We start from the raw sequence: 13,882 nt of genomic DNA on the forward strand, positions 1-13,882 counted from the left end.
AACTTTCTTTTTTAAGTTAAAAACAATGTGTATAAGTATCTTCTAAAATATAATTAAAGGTAGGTAGAGGCAACAGCCCCCCCTGGTTTTCACATCACCAGCCGCCTGGGTGGCGGTAACTATGGTAACTATGTTATATGGTAACTGTGGTAACTGGGGAATTGAAGAATTTTCTGTCTTAGCTTTTGGTTAATATCTCAGTCATTATTGGGAGAATCCATATGAAACAAAAACTGTCATGAAGTTCATTGTCTTCTCCTCCAGTACATATGAACTAAGATCCAATTATTTTCACCGAAAGGCGTCCAAAAGTGGAGACAATAGGAAGGACTTTCAGCACATCCATCCATCCATTTTCTTCCACTTTATCCAGGGCCGGGTCGCGGGGGCAGCAGTCTCAGCAGAGATGCTCAAACTTCCCGATTCACACACACCTCCTCCAGCTGTTCTGAGGGGACCCCAAGACGACACCAGGCCAGCCAGGAGCCAGTTATTCCTATTAACTGCATTACACTTTCAGTCGTAGCTAAAAAGAAAATGTATGAATTAGAAAAATGATCATTAATATCAGTCACTGGGTCCACGATCTCTCTGTACAAGACCTAACATTTACTCAAAAATAAAATCATTTTTCCTCTATATAATAGTATAGGCCAACTCTGCTCCACCTGGCATTATGACATCATCACATTCTAAAACCTAAACGCCGCCTATTGCGTTGGGAGGAGCTTGGGCTAAACTCGAGGAGAATTTCAGAACCACTGGGACGAGAGAAAGAGATTCAACACTTACTCAAACATGCTTAACAACTACAATGAACCTTTTTAGTCAAAATGTGAAGAAATGGCTATTTTTTACCGTTAAGGCCGTCGGAGTCAATATGTGACGATAAAGGTAAACCCCTTTCGTCCATACTCAACATCAGCTTTTTATGTGGCAACAACATTATAAAATAACAAATGCTAGAGAGTTGAATTTTCTTATAAGTCTTGTAACTCTCTGTCTTTGGATTCAACTCGTTCCTGAGGTCAAACCACTCATAATTATGACTTCGAGCGTCGCCTAAAGGCAAGTTTCCAAGTCGGAGGTGAGGTCTGTACTCGTTGGAATGCAGCGTAGCACAGAACTCCCTGACTGAGAGGCAGGAGGCAGGAAAACCACACACGTGAACACTCGCCGAGAAGTTGGACTGTTCAAGCAATATTTAAAAACCTCAAAGCCTTGTAACACTTCAAGGATGTCCTGCAAAAAAGCCCCTTAAGGTTCGAAGCTTCAGAGCGGCTTCATCCTGTTTGAACCCTGACCTCTAGTGGACAAACTTTATTTAAACACGATTGAAGCACCAAAACAATCACGTGTGCAAGGGGAGTTTCAGACAGACGTGTGGCGTGGTCATTATTTGCAGAAACAGCCTCATATTGAGGTTTGAAAGATCAGAACAATCTCAGGACGATAAATAAGACTCATTTTCTTTATAACGTGGGTCTGTTCCACGTTACTAATCTGTTCCGTGGGTCTGTTTTGTAGTCCCTCTTCAAAAGCAGGACTTTGGGAAGAATAGGAGAAGCGTTTATTGTGACGCAGACACTTCCACCACATAAACGTGGTTAAAGAGAATACTAAGTAACTTGCTTACCTTAACATTGACTGCCAGCCATTTTCAAATCAGAGAGCTCCCCACTGCCAGAGGTTTTTCAGGATTTTCACTGTTTGTTGAAGACCCACAGAAAATGTAGGTCTAGGTCTATGTCAACATGAAGCCCACCAAAAGAAAGATTAGACTCTCTTCTTTCATCTAAAAAGAAAATTTTGTTTGTCTTTAGTAATCGTCCTTGAAATCACCCAAAATGCTGTTTTCTGACCAATAAGCTGAGAAAACGAAGGAGCAATGCTGCCACCTAGTGACTCAATAAAATAACTTGTAGTTCTTTTATTGAGTCACTAGGTGGCAGCAATAGGCAGCACAACTAAGATTTTAACACCAGACATGCTCAAGGCTTTGCTGCAACGGTTCCCATTGAAAAACCTAATTGACATCTATAGACGTCATTGGCAGTCAATGAGTTAATAAATCCTTTACGTGGTCACTCTGGGGGTAATACAAGTATTATTGGGATGATTGCGGGGTCTTTGCAATTTTTCTCTGCTCTGACCCGGAGGCTCCAATACACATGCCTGCATGGGGCTGTTTGTGTCGCTGTTATGACAGAGAAATAAAAATGGACTCACGCTTCTCCTGTGCGTCCAAAATCGGGCTTAAAATGAAAACATGTTTTTCGGCGACTGGGGTTTCGTGTAATCTCCCGCCCACATGACACGATTGGAACGCCAGTCCCTCCACTACGACACAATTCCCCTCCACGCCGCGGCGAATCAGGCACAAAATAATTCTTACAGGGGATCCTTTTGCTGTGCAATTATTTTTAAATCTTCTTTTCCCGGTGGTGGAATAAGGTCTAAAAGCATGTCTCAAGGGGACACACACAGGCCTTTAGCTGCCCACTCGCTCTCTCTTACATATAAAGTCTTATAAATTGAACAAAAGGAGCTGCTTTCACTTTAAAAGACTCTGATGCAATAAGCACTTGATATATAGGTGTCGCTATGGAAACACTAAGTGCACACTGTGGTCATTTGTAAACCAGCGAAGAAACAGCAAAGAAACATGCCCGCTTTGTCAGAGGGATACTTGAAGGACGGATCTCCACAGTCTATATGTTCTGCAGTTTGAGACGTGATTAGCGCCGGAGCTGAGAGAGGCTGCAGCGGCGCTGAAATGGCCTCTCACACTCTGCTCATCCCCTCATAGGCATCGTGACGGGGGTCAGGGGTCACCTCCGTCACCTGTTGGACTGCTGGGAGTTCCAAGTATTTCATTAAAGCGACTTCAGCCTGTTCCTGTTTGCTGCACAGATGCCCCTGAAGGCTCCAGCGAAGAACAGGGACACGACTGCGAGGTAAACAGGCTGAAGCAAAGGTGGGCCGGTGTTAAATGGCAGGAGCCTCCTTAAAAATAAAGTCGGCTTTTGTGCCTGGAGGTGCATGAACTCGGTGTCACTCTTCTCATCCAGCAAAAACCCAAAGATGCGTGATTTTTATTAGAGATCTGCTAGATTCACGTGATATCGATGGATTTTTCTTACATCACGACAGTAAAATTTGGCTGCAGGTTCAAAGATGATGTTCATTAATATGCATGACAAACAGGTCCGAGGTGACGGGTCAGACTGAGCGGTTCAGAAGCCCCTTATGAGAGACCAACAGGCCCGGTTAGAACCATGAGGCCGTCCTGCTGTGGACCCACCACCTGCAGGAGGAGCCGATAGGGGCTGGTTTCTGGGCAGCTCGGACAACTGCCCCCACGATGCATGGATGGAATAAAGATGACTTTCACAGATGCCACATTTTATGCTTATTTTCACATTATACTGCAGATACAGCATAATGATTTATTGTTAACATAAGTTTTAATTGACTTGTTAAGAGCCACCTTAGGGCTAGGATTAGGGTTAGAGAATTAACAATGGAGTTCGAGAGGATAGATGAAGAATAGGCAGCAGTCTGGATGTCTTATACAGGAGAAGTTTATTTACCATCGGTGCGGGACCCGGAGACATGAACTCGAGACATTGGGCTCGTCCTACCATTCAAGTCTGTCTATGCCTCCACAGAAAAGGGATAAATACCCTGTCAGAGCGTCATACTGATGCACAAGCAAAACATTCAGTGTCTAAGAGTGGGCGCCTGAGCACCACAGTCAAGGCTGTGACAGAGATACGACTGTACAGCCTGACCCAGTGTGATAAAGCGATTCAATGTTATCCTCTAAGAAATGGACAATTATTTATTCCAAATCTCAACGCGTATTGACTGGAGAGCCTATATGTCAGTGTAATGCCTCATTTGAAAGCCAAGACCTTCCAGTTTCTAAAAATATGTGAGATCTGTGTGAGTGAAACACAACTTATATCATATTTGCCGTTCTTAACCCTAATTATATCCTGATTAGGGTTAACTCACTTTAACCCTATACCCCCGGATCATGAAGGACAGCAGGTAACAGGTAAACCCATGATAACGGGATGATAATTCCCTTCAGCGTCCCGACCAAAGTCAAACTTGGACCAAGCATGGCTGTAAGCCGCGGCCCTTTCACACAGACGTGCTCATCTCCGATCAGGCCTGGTCAAGCAGGTTTTGGCACCGTCGGCCTTAGATCTGTGGAGGTCAGTGAATCCAGTTTTGGGCGATTGCGTTTGGCTACGCACTGTTTAATCAACTAGCCAGATAAATGAACAAACGTCTTTGTGACTGAAACAGGAATAAAAAGGTGATGGGACTCTCGGAGAAAGCTATTCACCACATGGCGTCTGAACAAGGTCTTTTGTTTGGTTTGTTTGAGTCCAGACTTGTAGGAAAGTTCCAGGACTTTCCAATCAAACTTTCTTAGCTCCACGCTTTTGTAACATACATAATCCTATTCATTTTTCCTTTCGCTTTTTCCTGGCTCCAAAAACCCAGCCAAACTGCTAGCATGAACGCGCTTCAGCTAACGCTATGGCTGAAGCCACCCTCACTTAATCCATTGTTTTCCACAGTCAAAGCTTCAGCCACATCTTCCTCAACACCAACCAACCAGCATGGCGTGTCAGAGCTGTAATCCGGCCTCAACTCACCGGTAAATCTTGTATCTCGTGGAGAATCCTTGCCGGTTCTTCTCCACAAAGTCGATGTACTCCGGCGAGTGATGGAAGGGGCCCTTATCAGACAGCAGCCAATCCAACGGGCCCCCGGGCTGGTCGAGGGGAGGCCCATCGCTGCTCCCGCCGCTGCCCCCACCGCCGCTGGTGGTGCCGCTGCTCGAGCTGCTGCTGCTGCTGCTGCTGCTGCTGGTCGTGAGAGAGTCCACGGAGCCGAGGCAGACCCAGCAATGGAGGCCGAGGCTGATGACCCCCCATAGAGCCATGAGAGAGGGGGGAGAGCGGAGAAGAGGGGGGAGAAAGGCAGATAGAGGAGGAGGAGGTGGATGAAGGTTCAGCAGCAGACTGGGGGAGACTGGATCCTCCACTCAGACGACCGGGGGACCTGCATCTTCACGGCCGCGCCGAAGCCCCCCGAACACCTGCGGAGACAGAGGGCGTGTGAGTGACGTCCACACAGCCGACACCAAAGAGATGAGACGGAAAAGTGCTCAAGAGTAAGTTCTAACAGTCTGTAAAAGCTGCCAACCGCGTGGCAAAGCAGTGACACGGAGTTCAGCAGCAAAGAACCCATGACATTTGACTTGATTGTGCGATCGTGTACTGAAAGTTCTGATACATTTGGAAGCTACGCTCTAATTATCACTTAAATAGATGTCCTTGTACAGGAGTCTGACCTTCTACATCATCAGAGTCAGAGTATTTTCAGCAAAGAATACATTCTTTTTTGCAGCATGGAGATGAAAAAAAGAATCAGTTCAAAGTACAAATGTAAAGTCAAATCTTTGAAGCTGTATTGATGAAGAAGAGGGTCCGTCCCCGGGAGATGTGAACAAATCATTTGTCACCGCCTTCATTCTGACTTAGACTAATCCTAATGCTACAGTATCTTATCATTCATAAATAAACTCTATCATTGTTTCCATTAAAAGAGAAGTTAAACCAGAGGCTTCAAAAAGCTAAATGTACAGAGACTACTGGCCAAATGTTCCTCCAATATGAGTAAAAGTTGCTTGATAGAATAATTTTGGGGGGTTTCTGGTAGGTTTCCTGAATGGAATGTGTGAATGTATACGTAACCATGGAAACAGTTCAGTCAGCAGTGAAAACCTACAAGAAACTGAATAAACAATTGATCTTGGAGCGTCTTCAAGGCCACCGGGAGGGTAGGTAAAGGTGCATTATGCCACATAAAAGCATAATGTAACTTTAAGTGAAAGTTCTGAGGTATTGGCTGTAAAGCAGTGATTTATTTTATTTATTTATTTATTTATTTATTTATTTTTTTCTTTTTTTCTTTCTTTTTTTCTTTATTTTAATTACTTTATTTTATTTTAATTATTTTATTTTATTTTAATTATTTTATTTTAATTATTTTATTTTATTTTATTTTATTTTATTTTATTTTATTTTATTTTATTTTATTTTATTTTATTTTATTTTATTTTAATTTAATTTAATTTAATTTAATTTAATTTATTTATTTATTTATTTATTTATTTATTTATTTATTTATTTATTTATTTATTTCTGAACAAAGCAATAACAAATATCATTTCAACAAAGGAAGAATCACAGTAAAAGAAACTCATCACCGACGACATTATCACTGCAGAGATTTACAATAACGACATTTCCTGTCAATACCTTTACATCGGCCCAGTACCTTTGCAAGTCCATTGTTTCCAGTTCTTAAATTACAAATGGCATATCAGTGGGAGACACTCTCACACAAAGACACTTTTCTAATTTCTTAAATATGGTCTTAAATTCCACATAAACATCACAAGAAGAAGAAGATCTTTATTTATATAGCGCCTTTCACAGACATGGTCACAAAGCGCTTTACATGAGACAGTTGTACATTCACTCCACACTCGGTGGTGGTAAACTACGTTTTTGTAGCTTCAGTTTCCCCTGGGGGAGACTGTCAGAAGCGCTTTCACGACTACACATGTCTGCGCCAACGGTCCCTCTGACCACCACCATACATTCACTCACACACAGCATTCATCCTGGCCTATTGTGCATGTTTTTAGGTAGGGGAAACCTACACAGACACGGGGAGAACATGCAAACTCCACACAGAAAGGCCCGTCCAGGTGGGAATCGAACCCGGACCTTCCAGCTGTGAAGCGAGAGCGCTAACCACTGCGCTACCGTGCCACAAAGTTCCGCATTCTCCTCTCCATTTCTGTATAAACTGGTCCTTTAGGGTTCGTTCCACTTTGAGTTTCAGCCAGTTAACATTGGTGATTTTCTGACATCTCCAAATATAGGAGAGACCGCCGCCGTCTAGGACCTGTTTCACTTGCTGTAACCATGGCGACATGTATTCACCTTTTCTAAACCGCTCAAACAACAGGTTGTACATTTTGCAGGTGCCAAAGTGGGGTCCGGGGATCCCTGGGGGCCTCAGAGGCACTCCAGGGCCCCCCGAGGCTTATTTACAAAAAACACGACTTTAAACCAGTATCTTCCTGTCTATTAGCCTATTCTTGGGTGGTGCGAGAGACTTTTGGCTCATTAAGGGGGACTCTGGGAACAGCGAGACCAATGGCCGCTGGCTGCTCTGCTTTGTGACGACGACACGAGGGGTCGCCATTGCTGTAGTGCCTCCATATAGCCACTAGTCCCCCATTGGAATGCATTGCAGACTTTAGACACGTTAAAAACAAGACGAGATATTCCTCCTGTGATAACGCCGGGTTTGACCAGGCTGGTTTTCGTAAAACAAAAAGTAGAAATCTCGCATCAATGAGGGCCGGACTGTTCGCATTGGAGCTACATCACACAAGGGCGGAGTCTACGGTGTAGGGCTGTCCCCGACCAAAGATTTTCATCGTCGACCAAAAACTTGCCCTGAGCAGCGATTAGTCGACTAAAAGGGGGCGTGGCCTGTTGCTGACAAAACTACAACTTTTCTGACCCAAACTGCTCTCATAAGACTTAAAATAACAGGAGCTCTTGCTGTAACTAGTGTTCATACATAGAAGCAACGTCAACGCGCATTTATGTGTAAAAAAGTCACATTAATCTCACCTTTTATCGCAAACTCCAGCTCCTGCCTCATTCCTGCATCTGCTGCTGCACATGTGCTGTCCATACATACATAATCCAAATACAGCAGTAGCTTCTCCTTCCATCATCGCCCCTGTTCTCAAATGTCCTCCGGGTAACATCGCCGTGTGACACTTGTCTCTGTGTCGCCGTAATGTAAACACGAGCCATGCGCTTCATTGTGAAATGCTCCGCACGCTGGTTCCATGTGACGTCCTCTCAGGAAGTTTCATTTCTTCCTTCACGTTACGCGGAGCTCCTCGTCAAATTTATCTCGGAAAAAGCCAGAATGAAGAAATGAAGGAAGACACCTGACGTTATAGCTACTTTCGGTTTCGTTCTTCCGTGTGTCAGTAGATCCGCAGACAGAGGAGGCGTCAGACTCGCGTATCGGCTGTTTCACTGTAGAACCAGAGTATTTGAGGTTTAAACAACTGTAGAAGTCTGGCTTATAAGGCAACATTTCGCCAAGACACAGAGCCACTGATCTCAGCTGCTCATGCCCACGCAGGAGCAGCCTTTCCCATCCTCATTCTCTCCTCAATGCTTTTTTTTACACAAACAACTCTAACATCACTCTGTCTGTAAAACTTTGATATGTTTTTATAATGAAATATTAGCCCAAGGTAAAAGATAAAGAGCATCTTATTTGTTGCGAAAGTGCGCGCATTTAGTCGACCAATGAAAATCTTGGTTGGCCACGACGTCATCGACCAATTAGTCGACTAAACGACCAAAAGGGGGCAGCCCTACTACAGTGAAGATCCTGCCCTTATGCCCTTTTTAGGAACAGGCTCCCTCAGAGCTGGAGAGGAGGAGTCTGTAAATCCACCATGATTTCCCCCTCGAGCGTGGTCATCCGGGGTGGACTGGCCATATGTCCATTCTGGAAGAGCACAGAAGGGCCACCGGTCTGGCCTTTCCATGTTCTCCTCTTATCCCCCCGCCTTAACCGAGCTTTACCTAAATCTAAAAGCTTAAAAGAAATCAAATCAAATCAAAATAGCGACGAAAATGAGGATGAAAACGGAACAAAAATGTGCCAGGAAAGCAACAAAAACCCCACAAAAACATGACAAAAAAGAGACGAAAACACAACAAAGCAATGGGAAAAAAGCAATGAAAAAAAGCAACAAAAAAGCCACAAAAACACATTACAAAAGTGACACAAAAGTGACGAAAACACAACGAATACACAACAAAAAAGTGACGAAAAAGCAACAAAAACATGACAAAAATGTGGCGACAACGTGACAAAAAAGTTTCAACCACTTTTGTAAGTCTCAGCTTTCAAATCAGGCATTACACTGCTGCGCTTCGGTCAGGAAGCTTTTCGATTTGGGTAAATGCACTCGGTTAAGGGTTAGATATGTATTTGTGGAAGTGTTGCATTTACGCTAGTTTGGGCCAGGCTGGTCCAGAGTCCAGGGGCCGTTTTTCAGTCCCAGTCCGCCCCTGGGAGTCATTGTGGTAAACGGGGAGGAGCGAGGAGGAGTCGTCTATTATGTTTCACAGTCTATGTTCAAACACTTTTCCCTCTGGAGCCTTTACAGATGTAGCGGAGTAGAAAGCTTCACACTTCGGCAGCAGAAAAGACTGTGTGAGTGAAACGCCTGCTCTGTGTACGATGAGAGACTAACGCTATACTTAAGTTAAAGTCGATTTATCATGACGTGCCTCTTTTTCCCTCCAAACCAATTTACCCGAGCCGTGCTTCCGAAACACCTTGAACTTTAAACTGAACCCGCGATATGCCAAGAAAGTAAAAAATGTTGAAGTTTCGCCCGGAGCCATATGATCATCTTAAACGCTTCCTCGTCGTATCGCAGCACATTCTTGTTAGTGGCTGTAAACATTGATGTTGTGTTGCCCTCCTGACAGTCAAACTTCTTCAGTAAACTCGGCGTTGGTCCGGTTCCAAAGCGAGCCTGTGGTGGGAGGATTTGGTTGGAGCCTGAAGACGCCCACGTGAAAATAAACCGAAAAAATGCTTCCGTGAGACTCTGAGAGCAGCGGCAGCGGCTTGTAATAGTTTACCGTTTGTGGAAATGAAAAAAAGAAAAGTCAGCCGGACTCGGGGACAGCGTTTGGCAAACCTCGAGAGGAGCCACTGGGTCCCCTGAGATGAATGGGATCTCTGTTTGGAGCCGGCCACTGCTGCGCTCGCACTTGTTTACCGTCTCCGTAAATGAGTCTCATCTGTCTTTAAATTTCTCGGTGTGAATTATTAACGTCTCGTTCTCCATCAGTCTGTCAGAGCGTTCATTACGATCGCAGCACGTTCAGCACGAGTCAGACCGGCAATTAGAGACGCTTAGGCCTTTTCAGTCCCCGTCGCTCAGCTCGGCCTTCAGCGCAAATGCTCACGCAAGGGCTTTAAGGAATATAATATCAAATAAAATCTTATTTAAAAATCCATGTAAGCTGCAGCTGCTTCATTCTATTCAAGGGCCAGATTCTGTTTCTTCATTAGTTGAGCCCAGGCTGGGGAGGAAGCACCAATGGCTAAAATTAGTAAAAAATATCTTCCAACATGAATAAAACATATTCAGGTGTTGCTGAAGATAAGAAAGATAATAATTATTTGATCTTGTTGGCTCCTAAAAAGATCGCTCAGGGTGTGCAAACAGTTAAATAGTAAAAAAGGAGGTGTCTTATGTACAAATGAGTAGGAGCAAAAATCTTAAGGGAAGAAATATAAGCAATAGGAAAATAAAAATAAAAATATGCAATAAGATTAGAACATGCAGAAAAGTACAAAGCAGAAAGACGTCATTCTCTCCTGTCGGCCAAACTCCTGTTTCTCCCCCTTCCTGAGTTTCTCTTCTTTCTCAGGTGAGGCTAAATACTTTTCAAGTCAAATTTCAAGGAATCGATGCTTTCACTTATTATCACCTGTGCATTTAACCCTTTGCTGAAGCAGTTCATTTTGATTCACTCGCATGTGAAATGACGTCTCCAAATTAAAATCATTGCATGTGAGTCTCTAGTTGTAGCCACAACAATCAGTATGAGATCCACTATTGGCAAGTGATCAACTGCATTTAATGGTGCATGTCCCGCCGGCGGGACGTAACAGCCTATTTCAGATTAAAGACTTTAACAGGGTGTTTCTCAGTCATCCATGGGCCGATTTCAGCCGAATTAGGGATGCACCAATACCAGTATCGGGTATCGGGCCGATTCCACATGCTTGTACTCATACTCGTACTCATTCATCAGGTCCCGATACAAAAAAAAACCCAAAACCACTTGCTGTGTGTCCGGCGCTCCTACAGGATGCAGCGAACATAGCAACAAACTGGAGAATTGTTTAGTGTAAAAACAATATTCCACATAGAGCTGACTTTATCACAGACGACACTCCCTAAATCAGAGTCTGAGCTGGATTTAACCAGAGCTAAATGTTGTGAGTGCTGCAGCGTGGAGTCTGCAGGGTTTACAACATACAGGCTAAGGATGCTAATGTTGCTACACTAGATGCTAACAGTTCTGGCGATTCTTACACTTACGCTTTATGCCCTGGAGCTTATTCATCTGAAAAACTAACCCAGAGACTAAAAAGTCCTCAGAAACTAGAATATCCAAAATAAAGAGATATAGCATAACAATCAAAACAATCAAAATGCTGAAGCTACTGGATAAGTTACAAGAAAATCCACATGGAGCTAAAGTAAAGGAGAAAAGAGACCATTTATCTGCAGTGATAAGTAACATCTCAATACTATTGTTAAATACAAATACATAAATGGATAAAGCACAAGCACTGAGGAGCTTTTGGACATGTCTCAACTGTTTCAATCTTTCCATGAGAACTGGCTCTGCTTATTCATTTCTGCCAATATCGCCCCGGCCTTATCTCTATCAGACTCAGAATCCAAATGTAGCTGGAAAAGGTGGTTCTTTCGGTGATCTGACGCTGTGTGTTTGGCGTGATCTGTGTGGGGCTGTGGCCAATAATTAGCCGTTTGTGCCGCTGTTCTGACAGAGAAATGAAAAGCGAGGAAGCTCCGGTGTTTTTGCGGTGTGTATTCCGCTCTTATTGGCCGCTGCTTTCCGTGTGCTCACTTTTGGGACGGTAAAAATCACCCACGCTTCTCCTGTGCGTCCAAAATCAGGCTTCAAATCCAAACAGGAACTGATTCGCTGCGACTGAGGTTTAGTCACACAACATTTCCCGTATTTTCAAATCCCAAACTTGACAGGTTCGGTCCCGTCGTTGACCCACTGTCTTCAGCTCTTCAGACTCACCGTGACTCAGTTTAAGATTAGATATCGCACAGGGTTTTACATGAAATCTAACTGGAGGAATTCTACCTTGTGTTGCAGTGACAGTTGAAGACCTGGCGAGCGTTGGTGCCTGATCTCAGCACCAGGGCGATGCTTCCTCTGCTGGGCTTGACAGTGGAGTGTGAGTGAGTGGTTGGTGGTGAAAGAGGGACAGATGGCACGGCGGATAAGCCTCACTTCCGTCAGTCTGAGGGCGCACTCTCACTTGTCCTTCTGAACCACACAAACCCTCTTAAGTGCTAAAGTGCTCTGGCTGAGACGGACCTTCTCACTGTTTTTTGCACTGGTGCCACCAACTGTTTCATGTAGATGCACATTAGGGCTGCACAATGTAGAGTATCACCGAAAAGTATCCTCCATGTGACCGGGATCCACACATGCTTTGCAAACTTTACTTAAAACAAAACACTTTAAACACTTTAAATGTGCAAATGTTCAATTATGAGTCTAATTTTCCAAACTTAGTTCCATTTTAGCCTTGGTTCCATCCTGACTTACCGAGTACCGTTAAATGTTTTTCGACACCAGTACTTTACAATACTTGGTCTACGATACCGATATAATACTTTTGTGATACTTCCAGTTTCATTTTGAATACCAAAGTAGCATTAGAGGAAACAGAAAACCTTTCTGTGTGATTTTCACAGTTTGTCAACAGAGTCTCAATCTGTGTCAGTGTTATAGCTGCTCAAGACGGTAGCATGCCTGACCTCTGTCACATGTTGTATCCAAGGTTACTGTAGATGTTTGTGGTTCAGGGCTTTCTCTTGGAGAGGTCAGAGCTGAGCTGTTGAAGCTAAATGCTAACCGGTAGCATGCTAGCGTCTCAAACACTGACTCACTGGTTTCTTCACATAAACGTGTGTCTCTGGGGATGTGTTTTTACTGTTATCTTCTTGAGCAATGATTGCGAGTACATAAAAATGTCAATGTCAATCAGTCGTCTTTCATTTTCATCCTGAGTAGAGATATTGTTACATGTTGTAGAACTGTAAAATTCTACTTCGGTATTCAAAATGGCTGCCATAACAACAAAAGTCACATGACTGAAAGGCATGTGTGTTCCATTAAATACTTTTTTTTGTATCATTTGTTTGAGGTGAAACAACCAAGTAATGTTGTTCCTGGACCAACAGCATCAAAACTCTGTCTCCAAAGCATTAGTTCTCGACTGGTTTGGCGTCAGGACTCACAGTCACCCTAGGGTGACGAGCCAAAAACGACTTAGACTTGGACAGTATGATGTCACATAGTGTCATTTCCTCAAAGAGATGTGATGAATCAGCATTTAATAAGCCCAAAAAGGAATATTGAATTATGATCAAACCAATCGCGTAATTCAAGGGGGCGTGGCTTCGTCGATTGGGTAGAAAACCTCTCAAATTTTTCAACATTTTTCAATGTTTTTAGCCGTTTTCTGGCGGACTATAAACATATTTATCAACCCCAAATAAAGTCAGGCCACAATCAGTTCCACATGGATGTTTTTTCACAGCAAATTATTCAGTAGAAGCGAAAAACACTTGTTAGCTAACGTAGCCTTTAGCTAATGTTTCGCTAGCTTCCTGGTTAGCATTGTCCGTTTTTTAAGTATTTATGTGCTGTTGAACCACTTTGCTCGTCTCCATGTTTTGTTTTGTTTTTTCGTTTTTTTTTTCATGTCTCTGTCTCTTTATTTAGTAGAAAAGTGTATTCATAATTCAGCATTTGTTAACCTCAATCTTAACCGAGCACATTTTCTCTACTTCGGCATGACCCAAATCTAAAAGCTACTTGAGACGTGAACAAGGATGAAAATGCAGGAAAAAAGTGCTGAAAGTGTGACAAAAACG

General features: G+C 43.4%; 1 protein-coding gene across 1 annotated transcript in view; it reads right to left on the reverse strand.

Annotated features, from left to right (window-relative positions):
• Positions 1-13,882, reverse strand: part of LOC306964223 (BMP/retinoic acid-inducible neural-specific protein 3-like) — a 265,623-nt gene that overhangs the window by 151,000 nt on the left and 100,741 nt on the right. Inside the window, exon 2 of the mRNA XM_079558193.1 lies at positions 4,677-5,122. Coding sequence (XP_079414319.1) covers positions 4,677-4,966 — 290 coding nt within the window. The 5' untranslated portion in view covers positions 4,967-5,122. The remainder of the gene's footprint in view (positions 1-4,676; positions 5,123-13,882) is intronic.

Source organism: Gobius niger, assembly GCF_951799975.1.
Source record: "Gobius niger genome assembly, chromosome: 6".
NCBI classification, from domain to species: domain Eukaryota; kingdom Metazoa; phylum Chordata; class Actinopteri; order Gobiiformes; family Gobiidae; genus Gobius; species Gobius niger.